This window comes from Telopea speciosissima, chromosome 5 (genome assembly GCF_018873765.1).
Source record: "Telopea speciosissima isolate NSW1024214 ecotype Mountain lineage chromosome 5, Tspe_v1, whole genome shotgun sequence".
Taxonomy (NCBI): Eukaryota; Viridiplantae; Streptophyta; class Magnoliopsida; order Proteales; family Proteaceae; genus Telopea; species Telopea speciosissima.
In genome coordinates, this window is record NC_057920.1 from 52,196,181 (window position 1) to 52,216,599 (window position 20,419).

At 38.6% G+C, this 20,419-nt stretch overlaps 1 protein-coding gene across 2 annotated transcripts in view; it reads left to right on the top strand.

Annotated features, from left to right (window-relative positions):
* Window positions 1–3,210, top strand: part of LOC122661928 (26S proteasome non-ATPase regulatory subunit 4 homolog) — a 51,794-nt gene extending 48,584 nt beyond the window's left edge. The window contains exons 11-12 of one of the 2 annotated variants that reach the window (XM_043857445.1): window positions 2,144–2,215; window positions 2,951–3,210. In XM_043857445.1, coding sequence (XP_043713380.1) covers window positions 2,144–2,185 — 42 coding nt within the window. In that variant the 3' untranslated portion in view covers window positions 2,186–2,215; window positions 2,951–3,210. Of the gene's footprint in view, window positions 1–2,143; window positions 2,219–2,950 lie in introns of those variants that run through there. The other variant, XM_043857446.1, reaches the window with a different exon arrangement.
* The last annotated feature ends 17,209 nt before the right edge of the window (window positions 3,211–20,419 follow it).

Genomic DNA, 20,419 nt, shown 5'->3' on the forward strand with positions numbered 1-20,419 from the left:
CAGTAGGTGGCTGTAGATAGGAACTTGTTTGGAAAAAAATCTGCTGCAGGTCTTGATCTTCAATAAGAGGAATTGGTTGCAATAAGTTGAGGGGGAAACAATCCAAGAACTTCAAGCTTCAAATATCGCAGGCAGGGAGGAAGTTCCTATCGATCAGAATTGTTTCTTGCATTGAATGAGGTGAGAAAGGGCAGCAACTTGATCCATTGATCACCTCATCAGTGCTGTCCTATTGGCATAAGAGAAACAAGGGAAGAATGGGAGGAAGAGATCAAGAGAAAGAGAGAAGGGACAGAGAAAGCTGAAAAAAGAAGAGAGGAGAGGCCCTAATTCGAAACCTGCTCTGATGCCATGTTAACAGGAATAAAATTAGAGCTAAATGCTTGGATGGTCTAAGGTAGAACCCAAGCCATATATTTATAATAAGGAATGAAAATTACATGCCCTATCATAGCCGACATGGCTGTACATGAAATAAACAGTAAAAAGTCCAGAATACCCCCCCCCAACGGTGTTCTGGCCCATGCAATCCAACACTGCCATACGACCGGCTATGATGTATGGTATGGAATGTTGGGCCGTGAAGAAATGGCGTGTAGATAAACTAAGTGTAGTGGAGATGAGGATGTTGAGATGGATGTGTGGCAAGACTAGGAAGGATAAAGTAATGAATGACGATATAGAGCTGAGTTGGGAGTAGCCCCTATACTTGAAAAGCTCTGGGAGAGTTGTTTGAGATGAGTGGAGGGCTAAGATCCATGTAGCCAACCCCATTTAAGTGGTTTTCCCTCTGTTTCTGTCGATGTTGTTGTGCTCGCCCTTTTACTATTATTTTATTTTATTTATCTTTGCTAGGATCCATGTAGCCAGCCCCATTTAGTTGGGAAAAGGCGGAGTTGTTGTACTCTATATTTTTTTTTTCTTTTTAAATTGGAAGTAGATTAGTTCTTAATTTGTTTGTGGGGCCCAATGGTTAGACATATAGGGAAGGTATTATTTTGTTTTGTTAGTAGTTTACTTATATAAGCTTATTGTGGGGCCTAATTAGGAAGCTTCTTCAACATCTTGTGGCGCCAAAAACTCCAGATTTTCTGGAATTTTATCTTCTCCAATCATGTGGGGGGGGGGGGGGGATTAGTTTATAGATTTATCCTTTATTATTATTTTTTTTCTTATCTTATAACAAAGATTGAGAGAGTGAGAGAGAGGTCAATATGCTTAGTTCTCTCATGGAAATATAAATCGCAGCTTGATTATCACAATACATCTCCATAGGTTTAGTAAGGGTTGCTTGCATATATGCAAGGCAAAGTATCAGGTCTGGGGCCCTTTTCACTTGCCCCATGTTCATTAGTTGTGGATTGGGACCAATTTTTAGGGATACAATGGAAGAGTTGAGGAGGAATAAAAATATAGCATGAATGGATGATTTTATTGTTTTCTTTCTGTAACAAACGTTCAAAATAGGATTTCAAAAACTTCCAATGAGTAACATTTAGATCAGATGGTTAAAAATGATCTTATCATCCTCTGTTTTATGTGTATTATATCTCAAGGTGTTAGGGATTCATTTATAACTTTTTATTTTTGGTAAAAAAATCGTGCATATGGTGATTCTTTTGAATGTATGACCTGTAACCATGGACGTGAGATATTTCTGTGTGGCACACTTTAAATTAATATGCCTCGCTTCACCTCAAGTGCTGAGAGGCTTTTCTGCTTTTCTTGTGAAGTTGCCATATGGGGTTGCTTTTGCATTAGCTAGAACTTTGGAATAATTCAGTTAAAAAAAACAAAGAATATTAATATCATATGAATTTTTGGTTATATACTACCTTAGATGGAGACTAAACTCAGCTAAAAGTGTAACCTTGCTGACACTGGGGTAGGAAGAGTAGGGGACCCTACCCACTGTAACTAGTCTCTCTCTATAGTTGCTTCTTTAGCCCCTGTTATTTATCGAAATCGAGAGGGGGAAAGAATGAAGGTGTGGGTATTGGTTATATGTCAGTAGTGTCATTTATGACTTATTATTTTTTATCCTTGTTTAAATTTTTTTTTTTGGAATAATGTTTGTTTATATGGAATAAAAATCAAGTTTTGTTATTTGTTCTGATTGTGTTTTCATAATATATGGTCTCAGCAAAAGGATGAAGATAAACCACCAAATGATGAGGAAAAATGATTGTGCTTGATAGCTGCTGACTCTGAGGTAAGGTTTTAAGAGCTAGGCCCTTGTGGATGATATATTCTTTGCTGTTTCCTTTTCTGTGACGATATTTGCCATCTGGCAACTTGATCGATCCTCAAACTTCCACATCATCTTCTACTTGTCAAGTTTCAGTACAGTTGGAATTTTTTTATTTTTTCAAAATTAAAGTTTTGAAATTGGTCAAAAAATATTCTTTTAGGGAAAAGGACTGTATAGGAGTGTGGCTCCTGTGTCCAGACACAGCACAGCAGGGACTGAAATGACCGTCCCACCTCCCCCATGAAATATGCTGAAATTTCACCTCTGTTAATTCTTCGGCGTGTGCTCCCATTGTTGCTGGGGCCATGCTAGCGGACAGAAACCCTTCTCCCCCCCCCCCCCCTTTTTTTTTTCTTTTTTTTTTATAATAATTTGCATCATTGAAAGTTCAATGGGAAGCGACAATGGATGGTGGGCCATATCTGAACCCTTGGGATTGTTCTGTTTCAGACTTTCAGGTAAGATAGCTCGTGTGAATGTGGTTATAATGGTGCATTAAAGGTTAATGATGTTTGGAACGCAGCCTTTTCTATAGTTGTTTGGGCCTCAACATTGCTTAAATTCAGAATTAACACTCTAAAATGCTTCATTTACTCGTTTCAAGGCAATACCTTTTTCATGTTTTTTTTCCAAATATATTTGAATATACGTGGAGTAACAAAACTGTCAATCATTCTACTTCAGTGGCGTGCAGGTATTTTCTGGGGACAAAGTCTTCCATCATGATTGAAAATAGAATATATGACTCGAAACCATAAGAGTGTCTTGTACTATTGATCCTTGTGACGCAGCAGCTGTTGCTTTGTTTGTTTGTTTAGATTAAAAAGTATTGGGCTTTGGAAGACTGAAAAAGTTGATTAGGAGGTTGTCCAAACAGAATATTTTGCTTCCTTACAATCAATCTTCTTTAGATGTTTGTTTTGACACTTGCACTTGTAATTATTGAAGTTTGGTTCTTTATTTCTTGTCAAATTATAGTTTTTACTTTTTGTCGAAGGTTCTAAAACTCGGGTTTCAACTAGGTTTCAACCAGCCAGAAAACGAGTTCGTCTCGGTTTCGACCATATCTCGGTCGAAACCTGGGACCTTCTCTAGGTTAACTCGAACTTTGGTTTCGAGGCCCGGAAGTTTTTTTTTTTGCCCTGATTCTTAGTGTGTTGTCTATTTTTGACATTTTAAATTCAATCCATGCATTAGTTTCACATAAAGAATACTAAAAATATTAGTTGTGGTTTTGATCCAAGTTTTATATTGTTCTTGGACGTGATATCGAATAAGGTTTGATCGGAACATAACTCCTTTAATATATATGGGATTTAAACAATATTTGATTTGTTAAAAAGCTTTGTTTTGATAGTTTTCCAACAAGTCCGAGATTGTTTAAATCTGATTTATATTGAAGGAATTATGTACTGATCAAACTTAATTTGGTATGCATGAATACTTTCAAAATCATTCTGAATGAAAATATTTTTTTGGACATCAAAACAAATAAATATGTTACTGCACTTTTGGTTTTTAATAATGTTTTACCATATTAAGATTTATAGAATTTTTAGATTGGAGAAAAACTTCAGCATTAGAAAGTTGAAAATTGCACTTATATTGTAAAATCTAGTTTTTGTTCTTGAATTAGGGGGTTGATTTTTTTTTCTTTTTGGAATTTGATTTTTTAATTATTTTTATTGGATTCAACTAGGGGTTAATTGCTTATTTATGAATAATATAATAAGGAAATGAAATATAAATACAAAAATATTTACTTACATGATAGGGTCACTGTTCTTTGTGATGCAGCGTAGCCTGCACCTAGGCACATGGGGGTGGGTGCAATGACCACCCTATGCCCTTGCACAGGCTGCCCGTGTGTCTGGTCGCAGGCTGCGTTGCAGCACAAAGAACAGTCTCCCTAAATGATATTAGACATAACTAAGTGTCTGTCCTGGTTTCTAGTTTGGTTTCTGGCAGTTTTTTGCATAAATATTTGTCTGTCCTAGTTTCAAGGCATGCTTCCCTTAGTTTCGATAGGCATATGTGTCAAAACCATTGAAATATGGTCGAAACTACTCGAAACCATTGAAACCTGGACGAATCTAGGGATTTTATAAAATCCCCTTTCAACTCGTTTTGGAAAGCTGTGAAATCGAGTTAACTCAATGGTTTCGACAAGTTTCGGTCGAGTTTTTCTTTCATGCTTTTATTTGAAGTTTCGAATTGGGGTTAGAAAGTCCCAATCCATGTGGAAAGAAAATCTTAGGAAGATAGTGCAAGTATCCTACGGATTTTAATCCTCTCCAATTACTTAAGTGTGGCAGTGCTAGATGATGTCTACACCTGGCAGTCGTCGAATCCAACGGTGACGGTCTAAAGGATTCAGAACATTGAGTTTTGACTAAAAATTGAACAATAAAAATTAAATTGTTCAAGCTTTTATTTCCTTGCAAACCCCCCCCCCCCCCTACTTTTCCGAAGTATGCTGCAATCCCCCCATCGTTTCAAGATGATTGTAATAAAATCTAAATATTTGTTTATTAAATTATTTTAAGGGAAAAAGTTTTGTACTCCCGGACAGAGAACTGCTTCCTTTCTGTTAATTAATAAATATGAGAGAAAGAATGCTACCTGTTCCTATGCTTAGTGTGGTGGACACACCCAGACGCAATCGCCTTGGGGTGGTTGGAAATGATTGCCTTGCCTCCCAAAGGTTGATTTTCCAGGTATCCCAAGGCAGTTACGTGTCTAATATTAGAGTCGCGTTCTATTCCCCGATAAATATTTAGAGTCATGCTAACCTTATCGATATAGACACGTGTCAAGTAAAATTTATCGAATTGAGATCATGATCGGTAAATATTGCTAGGACACTAGGGAGTGTTGTTACTATTTGTGAGTACAGATGCAAAGTCAGGATCTCCACCGTGCAATAGGCACCAGGCTCCTATGACAAAGATGGTGGGCTCAATACTGGGTAGAATTCTACTCATGCAGCTGAAGCCAGCATTTTCCTGAAGATTCTCTGTTTTCTAGCATCCTGGAGGTTTAACCAAAAACCAATTTTATCTTTTATTATTATTTTTTTTCAAACAAATGGTTTGCTCCTGTTAATCAATGCTTATGCTGTAAACTATATGGTTTAATAATGAGATTTTTCAAAATCTCAATTAAGGAGGTTTTTGAGAATTTGAGTCAACTAAAAACAGTTTCTTTTTTAACAATATCATTAGCTGGAATCACTGAATTGTACACCACATATTCTGTCACAGCTTTTTGAGGTTTCAAATAACATTTTTGGGTTATTTGAGACTGAAGAAATTTTTTGGGTTCAAAAGTTTAGATTTTCCTTTATGCAAGGAAGGGGATAGGAGTAGGGTTGTAAACGGATCGGATTCGGTTTGGATAGTGCTATATCCGCATCCGATTAGCTATCGAACGGATTCGAATAGTGCTAAACGGATACGGACACGGATGCGGATCGGATATTTTATCCGTTTACATGTAAATATAGCTTTTCGGATAGCTATAATCTATCCGTATCCGCATCCGTTTAGCTTTCAGACGGATTCGGATAGTACTAAACGGATACGGAAACGGATTTTGATTATTCATTTACACCCCTAGATAGGAGTACTAAGTTTTCTAATATGGTGGCTAGTCAAAACTTCCGTAAGCATTCTATTAGTGATATAGTGGATCATGGCGATCATAGGAGTGTATGATACTCTCTTTATAATAAATATGTTTTTGGGAAAATTATGAGATTAACCACAAGTGAGTTTCACTCTACAAAATTGACCACTCCATCTTTACTTCAACGAATGTAACCAAACTAATGATTTGTATTACAAAAATAGCTAAAACAGTACCCCATATACGTTACCCATTAAAGTTGAACAATTTTACCCCTACAAACACATCTTCCCATCTCTCAACCTTTTTTTTTTCTGTCACCGCAGCAAGCCTCTGCCGAGATGTCGTAACACCCAACAACGAGCCATCTTGCCTCACCCGTTGCACCCCCAACACCCTTCGCCTCTATCAGTAACCCCCTACGTACACCCCACCTAACCAGCACACATCCTAGCGTACCCTTGCTCTGCGGCATCACCACCCTGACCTACGCACCATTTTTGTGGAGTTCGCTTAATCCTTGATTGAAAATCCAAACATCACAGCCCAAAACACCTGATTGTAACTATCAAAAGTGAAGGGCAAAAAATTGATTTGATTACAATCACCGACACTGCAATGCTTGCTGAGATTGGGAAATTTAGCAGTCCCCATCGGACAAGAGAGAGATCTCAGAGAGTCTGAACAGGAATTGATGGAGTGTTTGCATCTCAGACTTTGAATCTCTGTCTTTCCTCGAGCATTTTCAAACATTTTTTTCTCGCGGAATCGGATTTTGGAAGTTATGAGAAAACCAGAGGGAGTCATTCCCTGGAAATTTATGAAAAACCCCTCGGTGTGTGGCTCCATTGAGGCGGTGCTGTCACGGTGGAGTTGTTCATCTATTGAAAAAACGATGGGAACGATGAGCGTCTGTTTCCAATTGGACATGGTGTTCCTGCCATTCCCCACTGCCTCCCCCTGTTTCCTGCAACTCCCGTCTTCCTACTGAAAACCCAAAAAATGTTGAGTTCTCGGGATTTTAATCCTCTTCAATTCTTTCTCTCTCTGCAGCTTTGGGCAAAAACCCTTTTCGAAAATATTTGTTTCTGAAGGTTTGTTAACCTATGGAAGAGCCTCCTTCGTAAACAGATCTAAGCTTCATGGTTTCTACAAAATTTCCCCTTTTGTAGTCTGCATGAGGGTTCAAAAAGCAAGCACCAGTGCTATCAATAGATTACTCATGTGCTTGATCATTGAGACTTGAATTGCGCATGCTAATTGTTAGCTCGATTATGGCATAGGTTTATGGATGGAGAAATACAAAGCTCCGCACAGAACATCACACACACACACACACACACACACACAGAGAGACACAGAGAAAGCACGAGAGGGAAAGAGAAGGGGGTGGGAGGCAGAGAGGAGTTTGCAGAGACAGAGAGTGAGTGACAGCACAGAAAGGGGACAACAAGAGGGAGCTGAAATCGCATAGGATAGAAAGCAGAGAGAAATGAAATGTGTGCGTGCAGAGAGAGAGACACATAGAAAGACGTAAATGTGAGCGGAGAGATTGTAGAGAGTAGGCGTAGGGCTACTGTTGATCCTCACAAGGAGGTTCTGCTTAAGATTCCTTCACCTGAATCCAATCCACCAAAATCTCCCCATGCAACTCCACCTGAACCAGAGCCAGCCGCTGTCGGTGGAGGCGGGATAACCTTTGCAGGGATTGGGAGAGAGAGAGAACAGGGATGAAGTTGCGCAGGACTACTGTCGATCCTCACAAGGAGGTTGTGCTTGGGATTCCTTCACCTGAATCCGATCCACCAAAATCTCCCCATGCATCGCCACTTGAACCAGAGCCAGCTGTTGTAGGTGGAGGCGGGATAAGCTTTGCTGGGATTGGGAGAGAGAGAGAGAGAGAGAGAGAACATGGATGAATTTGGGGGCAAAAATGTAAAAAAAAAAAGTACATGATGAGGGAATAGACACTGTTTTGGTTATTTTTGTAATACCCAAACTCAATCTGAATAATTCTGTTAACATAAACATTAGTTGGTTTATTTTGTAAACCAAAACTCAATGTTAGCTAATCTTGTAATTTTCCCTATCTTTGTTTCTCATCAGTTACGTTGTATCTTCAAATCTTTTGATCCCTCAGTTTATTGAAAGTCACTCTGATACTATTCTCTATTTTCGATGTCGAAAAAATTAGGTTTTAGTTGGGAAACTGTTTTTAAGATTGAAGCATATAAAGCTCTAGGTAATGATGAGGTTCCTACCATTTTTTTTTTTTCAAAAAATGTTGAAATATTATTAAGGGAAGTAGTTTTCTATCCGGAAGTGTGGCCTACGCCAGCACTCCCATGTGTCTATTTCTCTCGGACACAAAACAAGGGGGCAGAGGTGTCTTTTCATATGGGGAGGAGAGAGATAGACTCATGGGATTCATTAAAAAGAAAAAAGCTGGAAAAAATACAAAGAGAGAAACCTAGGCATACCTAGGAAACGAAACAAAAAGAGACAACCCCCTCCTACAACAAAGCCATCACCAGGGGCTGCAGCAACCACTAGCAAAATCTAAACCTTGGGCGAGTCATGGCATCAAAAGCAATCTCCTCTGAAATATGATTGGAAAAATGAATCTAGGATTCCGAATTTCAAGTGTTAGTAGTATCTTTTGCCAAAGAATCTGCTATATGATTTTCATCTCTATAATAGTGCGTAATCTTCAAGGGAATAGAGCTCAAGAAAGTGATGAATTTTCAAATCTTGTAGGGCAAACCAAGGAATGGATTTAGACTGGACCGAAAGAACCACTGAAGCAGAATAAGATTCAATCCAAAGAGAAGGGTCATTCATTTCCTTTGCTTTAAGAATTTCTTCCAAGAGACCCGCAAACTCAGCTTCAAAAATTTATTCCTACTCCCAAATTTTTTTTTAAAGAAGTAGACTACTTTACCCGAGTGATCACGAAGGACTCCACCAGCACTTGATTTTCTTGGTTAGCCAATGAACTGCCGTTGACATTGAGTTTAATCCCGGGGGAGGAGGTTTACATCAAAGAACTTCAATAATTGGTTTTGGATGCGAGGGCACCACTGACAGACTCAACTTGCTACTACATAATAAATTTTCCACTGTTTTGACACCGCCTTGTAGCTTGAGGCTGAGATCCTGAAGGTCTCTCCTGATAGTTTCAAATAGATAAAAGGTGGATCTGCAAACTCCTTCATGATGCCTCCTATTCCTTTCCCACCACATATTAGAAGCCACCAAAGTTAAACCAGTCGCCTAGGGTGCTTTGAGATTAATACCTCTCATCTTCAAAATCCACTAGGTGGGAAGTCTAATGTATGGCAATCATCCCTACTACTTGAAGAATAGAAAAGTATGGCAATCATCCCTTATTGATCAGTTGTGGGAAGTTTGATGCATGCAATAGTTTGTACAAGACCAGATATAGCTCATGCAGTTGGTGTTGTGAGTAGATTTCTATCTAATCCAGGTAGAGAACATTGGGATGCAATTAAATGGATTCTCAAGTATTTGAAGGGTACTTCCAAGTTGTGCCTATGGCTTGAGGGGTTCAAAACCAGTTTTGGAAGGATATGTAGATGCTGATATGGCAGACAATCTTGATAGTAGAAAGTCTACTTTAGGATATTTGTTCACTTTTGTAAGGGGTTGTATCATGTCGGTCAAAATTACAAAAGTGTGTTGCACTTTGAGACAGAGTATATTATTGGTACTGAAGCTAGAAAAGAAATGTTGTGGATACAAAGATTTCTTCAAGAGTTGGGATTGAAACAATAGAGGTATGTAGTTTATTGTGATAGTCAGAGTGCTTTAGACTTAAGCAAGAGTAATACATATCATTCCTGCACCAAGCACATTAATGTTAGATATCATTAGATACGTGATGTGTTAAAGAGAAATTTGATGCAATTTGAGAAGATTCACACAGATAAGAATTCCTTCTGACATGATGAGGGTAGAGAGTATTATGGACATGGCTTTAGGTTTCAATTCGGTATCGACCGTATCGGACGATCCATATCTTCGATACGAGTTAGTCATATTGAGGGTAAAAATGTAAAAGGTACGGTATCAATATCTCTGAGGGTAAAACCATGGTTTTAGGTATCAGTATCAATCCGATACATATGTATCAGAACTAGGGGTGTAAGTTTGGCTCTGTAGGCCCAAGCCCGCCCTAGTCTGCCCTGAGCCCAAACAGGGCCTAGGCTGGATTTTTCAATCCTAAGGGCGGGTTAGGGTTGAAATTTTCAGGCCTGGGGTTAAGGTTGGGCTGGGCCAGGGTTGAGGCCTCGGGCTAAGCCCAGCCTGGCCCGGCCCTGTGTTAGGTTATGTTTTACAATTTATTGATTACATTTTGTAATTTTTGTTTAGTATCTAATTATTTATTGATTTACCAAAAATAATAAAGACTAATTATCTATTGAACAAAAGTATTTAAAATTTTAAGATTGTGCTAAGTTTTTTAACCCAAAGAAAACTCTAATAGTCAATTGAGTAAGTAACAAACCAATAGCCAATCACATGAGACTGGTCAATCAGGGCCAACCACTCCCTAGCAAAAATCGAGGTCAATCAGGGCCAACCAGACCCAATCCAGCCCGATCAGGGTCAATCAAGGCCGGGCTGGGCTAGGTTGATCTCGGCAAGGTTGGACCTGGGTTGAGATATCTCAGCCCGACCTAGGGCTGGGTTGGGCTTGGATTGAGCTAAGAGGACTCAGGGTTGGACTAGGGTTTTAAAAACCCGGCCTTGTTTCACCCTAATCGGAACTGATCCCAATATCAATATCAATATGTATCGGCCATATCAGATGGTTTTACCATATCGGGCATAACGATTATCGTTATCGGTCCATACGATAATATTGGTATCGGTATCGGTCCATATCAATCATCCCGTTATCAGTTCCAATATCAGTCCGATAGCGATACCTAGACCCATGATCGTGGAGCATGAAAAAGTATGTTGACTTTTCTATTCTGTGAAGAGTACTAATGTCTCACCAATTTAGTAGGACTTTGGGAGGGGTTGGAATGGATGACACCTCACCAGACATAAAAACAAGAAAAAAATGGTGTTATTTAAGTTTTATTTTAATGTTATAAGTTAGGTCCCTTTTTTTTTTGGTAGAAAAGAAGGCTATTCATTCATGCGCACCCAACGCCAAACAAAGGAAAACAAAGTACATAAGACAAATAGAGAGCATGATAAACACAAGGTATGGATATACGGTACCCAAAACCAAGGGGTGGAAATTGACCTGGACTCACATGCCATTGACTGGGTCATCCAGAGTAGCGGATGGATTACAACCATATCCCTAGAGAAAAGGCTGTAGACACAACTACAAAGAAGCGCATGCACATACGTGCCAATAGAGGGGGGCCTATACGTGCCACACAGACCAATGCCAAACTTCCCATGCGTGCCGACACGCTGCCATAGTCTACTTTCAAATAGACTTGCTAGATCGACAAAGGTCTGCTGGATCGATGAGTGGAGCTTCAATAGACAGCAAAATAAACCATCTGAAACGTTACCACAGCCTACTTTCGAACAGATCTGCAAAAATCTATTGGATCGACGAGTGGAGATTCGTCCGACGACAGGAGAGGTATGGTGAAGGTTGAATGATGGATGGAGCTTCTGAGTCGACGATAATCTCAGTGCTACTAGCACCTGGGTCAGCAGCACCTGCTAATAGAAAAACAAAGAAAACGGAAAAGGCGGGATGGTGATGAATCGTGAAAAGAGGGGTGGGTTCATCGTCATCGACGGTTCCAAGGATCATGGTGGATAGATCAGAGAAGGAGAAGAGAAGTATTACACGCACAAATGGCGGAGAAAAGACACGCACAAATGGCGGAGAAAAGACACGCCCAAACGGTGGAGAAAACCACGCACAATTGATGGAGAAGGCCACACACAAACGGCAGAGAAGGGTTTCTGTCGAGAAACCGGATGATGCAAACTATGTAAGCCCGAGAAGGTGTTTCGTACAAGAAACTAGGAACTCGGCCGTTGACAGCGATTCAAAGGTGTTTCGTTCAAGAAACCAGGAGACGTGCTATGTAAGGGTTTTCTAAAAAACCATCCTTTGCTTGGAGAAACGGCGGTGAAGACGGGAATTACCTGTCTCCGGCGTTGCTAAAATCAATGCGTCGAATCTAAGTTTGGTCCTTGAATCATTAGAAATTTGATTATGTATTTCATTCTTTAAATCTTTTATTTTTCAGAATCCTAGTATTACATACACTGATATCCTAAAAATAAAATAGGGACAGAGATAAAAGAAAGAGATAAATATAAAAAAATAGAGTTGCTTTATGGACGAAGCAAGGGTGTCTTGGCCTAATTTGGCGGTAGCCAACCTCTTAGTGCTTAGAGCATCTGTTTATCATTCCAAAATCTCCCTTCCATTTGATAAAGCCAACTGTAAATTAGTATTTAAGTACAACTACTTATTAGTTATGTAAACTACTCATTCCTAACTTTTTTTTCTTTTAACTCCCCCAACTTCTCTCCACTACTAACCACGACTCACAACCACTCTTAATCAAATATATTTCCTATTTCAGACCATATCCGCAGGTAACACCTATTTCATATAGGAGTGTCAAATACTAATTTGCAGATTATTAGCACTTACATCTTTATTTTGTTCATCTCTCTCTAAAAAAAAAATATTTTTTTGCCTAAAAGTAGAAGAATAACAGGATCAGGATCCTCAACTATCGCCAGTCCGTACGGCCGACATGCAACCTCACACATGCAGGGATAAAATAACCATCCTACCCGCTGCCCGAGCATCCTGCCCGGGTGGGGTCCACGTGCACAGGCTAATTAAGAAAAGAAAAACACCATTCATGATCAATAGTCAATGCATGACTTTATAAACAATGAATCTAGACACATCATATTCGTAAGGAGTATAGTCAACGATATTAATACATGGATCGCCCCGAGCATTAATCAAATCTTGAAAAAACAAAGGGGCAATTGTCAGTTAGAATAACACGCCAAGCCAAGCCAAGGACATCGTCATCTTGTAGTATTAGTTTCTTCATATGAAAATGAAGAAACTAATACTACAAGATGCCCAAGGCCAATCACCTACCCCTAATTTAATGAGATTTGTGATACCCAAATATCCTATATGAGATGTTTTTCTGTCATTCTCCCAACCACCTTGTATTTCTTTTGTATTTTACTTACAAGTTAGTAATCCATTCAATTCCGGTGACATCCCATTCTTTTTTAACAACAAAACTTTAAAAAAAAAAACAAAACAATGTGTTTGTTGGGGGTACTATGTCATATTTCGTCACATACATTAGGGCTATATGCAGGTATTTTAATAAATTATCTTATAGGGTTTCATTATAAATTTGTAGTGAAGATTCTTTCTCTATAATCGATCTGAGAGAGGTGTGAGAATGAGTAAATGTAACCCTATTATTCATTGATAGTAAAGTAGATATCATCTCACTGTTAATGTAGGAAATATTAGCAAACCACGTAAATCTTGTGTTTGCATTGTGAGATTGTTGTTTGTGAGTTCCTTTCATTCCATGCATCGTTTTAGGTTTCGTGTTCTACAATATTATTGTTTATGTATTGTGGGGAAGATATTTGTACACACCCCCTATAATCATCTTGTAATAACTAATTAACGTGAGGGAAAATCTAGTGAATATTTCAACATCATCACCTAATTATATATTATATTTTTGGGAAGCAATTTTTTGTATGGGAGTGTGGCTTACGCCAGTACTCCCATGTGTCTGTCTCTCTCCTCCTTAAAACAAAGGGGTAGAGGTGTCTTTTCACATAGGAAAGAGAGATATAGACTCATGAGAGTGCTGGCGTAGGTCACACTCCCGAACAGAGAACTTTTTCCCTATATTTTTTTTTAGTAGAAATCATATATTATATTTCAAACCAACCTAATTGTTCCATGTATTGTTATATTGTTTCATAATAATTCATTTGATAAGCGAGACTCTTTGACTAATAGAGGTGGCTGGTAACACAAGGGAAAATCTTAACACATAGCAAACCATATACGATTGAGATGGACTACCAAGTTGACAAAAAGCCAAATCATCTGGGCCATCTGGCACCCATGGTAAAAATAAAATGTGTGTGGAAAAAGGTTTAGGGCCGGGAATTAACTGAAAACCAGTCATTCAAACTATACAATGGCAGAAACATCCCTTGACTTCAAATGACAGGCACCTTTTTCACGAATTTCCAAAAATTCAAAGTCTTGAACTACAAGAAGTTGAATTTAATTTTAGGGAAGTAGTTTTTTATCTGGGAGTATGGCCTACGCCACGGTTCCCATGTGTCTGTCTCTCTCCTTCTCAAAATAAGGGGATAGAGATGTCTTTTCATATGTAGAGAAGAGAGATAAACTCATGGGAGTGCTGATGTAGGCTACACTCCCTTCAGAGTTCTTTTTCCCTTAATTATTATTGACCATAAAGAATCCAATTTCTCTTCATCCATGATGACGAGGTAATCTCTTCATCTACCCCCATCTCACCCTCTATTGCTAGATAATTTTTAGGTAAATTATTGTTAGATATTTCAAACCGTGAAAAATAGGAGTGGTGGAAGTCAATGAAAAACCCACATCACCATTGACATAAGTCGAGGAAAACAGCGGTCTAGAAATTTTCTTGGATAGACTGGCAATCTCCGTGTACTTCCAAGACATAGGTTTGACAAAAAGTTTGAAAAGATGAAAAATTTTCAAAATCTATGTTTTAAAACAAGGGAAAATATCACGTACCTCCCCTGAGGTATGACTTATGTACACTTTCACCCGTGAGGTTGGGAAAATTCCACGTACCTTCCCTGCTTTCCAAACTAAGTAACATAAAGGCCCACTCCGTTAACTGAGGGCATTAAACGTTAAAGTTTTATTTTGATTGACCAAAATGCCCTTATTAAACGTTAAAGTTTCATCCCTTATTTCTTTATTACTTCCTCTGTTGAGCTCCATTCTTCACAACGGACCAAAATTCGCCGCTGCTACACCACCTAGGGCACCACCATTGATGGTGAGCTTCTTGCCACCGAGCTTAAACAACATACTCTTTTTGCCGCTGCTACTACACCTTCGAGGAAAGCCTGGATTCAACCTGGATTTGTGCCCTTTGAAGGAATCGCGTTAGTCACCTGCAACTCGTTCCTCTGTTTGGAACCTGCAACGTCAGTCGGTTTGGCACCTCCAACTCATCCCTACTTGCAATCTCACTAGGTTTGGCACCTCCAACTCATACCCACCTACAACTCCCAATTTTTGTTTGGTAACTGCAACTCATAAAATCTCGATTTGGCTGCAGCAACTCCTTCCAACTTCGGTTTGGCACCTGCAAATTGAAAGGATTTTGGCTGTAAGTATTTCAACCAATTTGTGATATTTCACTTGAATTGAAATAGGGTTTGTGGAGATCCATATTAGCTGTGAATAAACATCTCTAATTAATGCCTTATAGTGTTAGGAAAAGGGTTGTGGTTCTTTTAAACCATCATTCTAAATTAAATGAACAAATACAGTCATGAGTTAAGTTGCTTATTAATCCCTTGCATTATTATTGATATGAGTACTTGATCAATTAGCTAGCTAGAGAGAATCGAAACAACTTGCCCCAAGATGACAAAACCCATCTTGTACATTTGTAAGCAATGTTCAGTTCTAGAAAAAAGCCCCTAATATTCTGGAAAAGGTAAACTATTTTATTATGGCCCCCATTGATGTTCATTTGCTTTATACCCCTGCTCCCAAAACTTGCAGAAAATATTTAGTGCTTCTTGTGTACAGCAATTTGAGTTATACCCAATGATCAATTCAAGGTACTTGAAGTTTGAAATTGGTATTTTTTTGCAGGTAAGATGTCTGCTACCAGTGTGAATGAGAGCAATTCAAGGTACTTGAGGTTTGAAAACAAGCTGTGTTTTTGTAGAAAACAAGCTGTATTTTTGTAGAAAAAGAGCTGCTATGAGGATCTCAAACTCGACAGACAACCCGAATAGGCTTTATTACAACTGTGCAGACAAAAACAAGGGTGGCTGCAACTTCTTCCAATGGTATACTAACATGGATGAACCAAGAGTGACCAACACCAATGATGCACCAAATATTGTGGCTGAAAATAGTCTAGAAGACAATCAGAGGAGGGAACAACAGAGGAAGGAAGAGTTACGTAGTCTGAAGACTAGAGTGAAGGCCCAGGAAAAATCAAATGCTGAAATGAAAACAATATGTCTAATAATGGTTGCTTTGTTTGTCTTCAATTTGGTTGTAATTGTTGTGAAGAAGTGATGTATGTTTGGGAAGGGGAGTGGACAATTTTATGTTAAAACTTTATGGTGAAGTAGAATGGAATGTGAAGCTTGCGCACTATGCTTCCAAAGCTATGATGGAAAAAGATTTTGGCCCCATTGTACTGGAAGATCAATGTTTGGCTGATTACATTTCTGTTTTTTTTTTTTTGGTTAATTTCCATAAATTTAGGGAAAAAAAAACCAAAGGTGGCAATGTGGCATTAGTGTGACCCTTCAATGTATTCCAGACAAACAGGTATAGACACACATTCACTACCAAAGGTTGAAGGCTTAAGTTGATGCTCCATAACTATTAAAGCCTTCTATAAATGTGTTTCTAGTGGCTGAGACTTATTTTTAGTGGTTTAGGTTGATGTTCCATTACTATTAAACCCCAATTCCAAAGCTGATATTCCATTTAAATAGTAAAATCTACAGCAAAGTTTATTCACTACCTCTCTTTTGCTCCATTATAACTTTTGGAGACTTATTCAATCTCTTTCTATGTCACTTCTGTGTTTGTCTATAAATGTTTAGTTGAAATAACAAGGAACAAGGAAGAAATAAGTTATGGCAATTTTAAGTACATTTAGTTCTTACATGGCCATGGTGGTGGTACAATTCGGTTATGGTGGATCCAACATCCTCATGAAGTTTGCCATCAACAAGGGACTCAGTCAATTTGTCTTTATAGTCTACAGACACCTAATTGTCATGATGCTCTTATTAGGCCCTTTAGCCTATTTCCTTGAGAGGTAATTAATTAAGCTCTTTTCCATCATCATTCAATTCTCACACTCCTCCTTCCATGCATGCTTTCTCTTACAAGCGCCAAAATTGCATGAAACAACGCCCTTCTCTTTCACTTCCCTTGATGATCAAGATTCTCAAACACTTACATCCACAACCAAATTGCTTCTTGAAGTTATTGTATAAATGTCTACTGCAGTGTCTATGGTTTGCTTCAGGGTAGATGATTGATATTGCTTCAATAAGACCCTATAAACCAGAATAATACACAACATATTACAAACCAATTGTAATTGGAATAACAAACAATCTTAAACATTTGTGACCTAATGAAATAAATTGGAATCATACCTTTTGTTTGTCTGTCATAAATGTGATTGGTATATTAGGGGCTGTGACTGTATCTCTATTCCTCTCCAGGGTCTCTCTTAAGTGATAGAGGAAGAATAGCCAACTGTCCTTGTCTTCAGATTGAACAATACCATATGCAACAGGAAATATGCCATTATTTTCATCAACTGAAACAGCAACCACTAACACTCCACCAAATGCCCCCTTCAAATGGCAACCATCAAGGCCTAAGAATGGCCTACAACCCTTCAAAAAGCCTTGTTTACAAGCATCAAAACATATAAACAAGCACTTGAACTGTGGAAGTACTACAGGGACTCCACCAATCTCATGTCCAGATTTGTATCCTTTCTGGTATTGGATCACATAAGCATTTTTCTTGTTCTTTTCCCGGACCATCTCCCCATATTTTTCCACCTTCTTATAGGACTTTACATGACTTCCTTCAATTTCTTCCCTTGCTCTCCACTTAGCCCTGTATAGTCTCATTCTATTAGACTCCACATTGTATTTTTCTTTCAAAAAGTATTCCATGACCTGGTTACTCATGTCTGGGTCTACCCTCAGGTTGGGAGCAAGTTTCTTAGCTATCCATACCGAATTTACATGCTTGTTGGCCCCAAATCTCTTGCAAGTGTGCTTATCAATAAGTGTTTTGATCACATATGTGATCCCATCCCTAGCCAGAGGTGATGCATGGATCCTCCATGTACATCATTTTCCCTCACAGATTGCAGTAACCCTGGATTTCTCATTTTTTTGTCTCAATGCATGGAACCCCTCTTGCACTTCATAATCAACTAGTACCTCCCTAAAATGTGTCACATTCTTAAATTCTTGACCAACTTCTAATCTGATCTTTTTGTCCACATCCTCATCACTTCCATTATCTCTTCCTTCAGATTGACATTCTAAAATATCATCATCTTCATCAATATTGTCCTCTATTCCTTCATCCTTTTCCACATCATCATCACTTCCTTCATCTCCACTGTCATCTGTACTCTCAGATATATCATCTGATTCTCCAACCTCCCGATCTTCATCTGTTGAGTCACTCATCTGTTGAACTTCAGTACTATCCTTGACAGACATCTTGCTAGGTGAAGCATTATTTTTTTCAATACTGGTAGAACCAATGGTAGAAGCTTTAATAAATCCACCACCCATGCCTACACATCTACTAGACATGTCAACCTTTTCAAATGACATATGTTGTTCCATCATACTTGCTGTGCTCTTCTTATAAAATGTAACCCCATCAGGAGAACCATTCATTGGCCCAAGCACAACAGTGTGAGTAAAATCAGCCTTCACAGTAGTATTTCCCGCATTTACATAAGAGGTACTAGTATCTCTCTTTCCAAATGTATTAACACTATCTCTCCTTAAAATTGGTGTACTAGCACTGGCAGCTTCCCTACTTAAGTTGGGTGTATGTAGAGTAGCACCACCCCTCCTTACACTTGCTTTTCGTCTCCTATTGGCACCAAGCCTACTTATGTTTTGCTCTTCATCAACAGGAGAAACTAGTGGCTCTCCAGCTTCTGGTCTATCAACTACAACATCACCACCAATCACTGAAAGTGAGTGTCCATTTATGTTAATGCTTACAGTTTGTTCACTAACTACCGCATCGTACACATACAAGTTGAGGTCATCCAATTCCTTGGCAGCCATTTCAAACATCCTCATCACATCCCTGTCAGTCTCCATGGTTACTTCTTTCTTATCAGCTGTTATATATTTCACAGAAAAAGTCACTGATCTATCTTTGGGTATATAACTTAGTACTGTGTTATATATGTCACCAATCATCTCAAGATAGCCAAATCTGTCCACATCTATCACTCGAGACTGAGCATTGACATAGTGATACACTATTTTGCACACTGTTCTGTCCATTCTTCACAATTATGCCTGTCAACATAAACACAACCAATGGTACAAATATAGTATATAAAATACATCATTACACATATATATATGGTTACTAAACAAATCCAATAGATAGTATATATAATGTTATAACACTATAAAATCCAATGGAAATTATACAACTGCCTATATAATAAACAGAATTCCAAGATGAGAGCCAAGACATAAAAAATTTTGGGTGTGAAATATATAACAGAGATGGTTTCAAAAATTTTGGGTGTGAAATATCTAAATTTTGGGTGTGAAATATATAACAGAGATGGTTTCACCCAATCAATTTTTGGGGTTTTACCTTACAAATAAGACTTCTGGTGCAGAGATGGTTTCACAAAGATGAAATGCAGGCTGTGATGAGGATTTGCTGCAACTGAATCCTGTACAAGACATAAAAAATTTTGAGTTTAGGGTTTATTCGATATAAAGTTGCAGAAGTAAACTAACAAAACTGAAATTAATGGATGGGGTTTTACCTAGAAAAGTTCTATTCCGGTGCTGCTGTGTTTTTGGTCGAAGATTTCCAGGTTGTGATGAAGACCTATGCTGCTAAATCATCACTCCTCCAGTGATGGGTAGCTTCCAAAGAGAAAATATCTAGATTATGGCTTCTAGTGCAAAAATGGCCCGACGATGCGGTATTTGGAGGTCTTCTTGAGAAATGGAAGAGGAATGGAAGAAGTTCTCGCTGCAGTTGAAGACCAATCGTAGATGTTCTTGAGGATTTGCAAGTGTGCTTGAGCAGTTGCAGGTGCTCGTTCAAGCGGCAGGGGTTTGAGTCGAGAAATGGAAGAGGGAAGCCTTTTCTTTACCCCAACCCTTGTAAGGGTATATTGGTCATAAGAAGATCTAAAAATGCCTACCGTTCGCAACTAACACGAATAGTTAACGGAGTGGGCCTTTATGTTACTTAGTTTGGAAAGCAGGGGAGGTACGTGGAATTTCCCAAACCTCACGGGTAAAAGTGTACATAAGTCATACCTCAGGGGAGGTACGTGATATTTTCCCTTAAAACAATGAAACAAATGGAAGTAACAAATGTACACGCAAAAGCACTCTAGTGTTTCTCTACCCAAATCTTACATGAATTTTTTTGTTTTTTAAATCTTACATGAAAATGACGGTTGGTTCTCTTATGAACATTGGATTTGT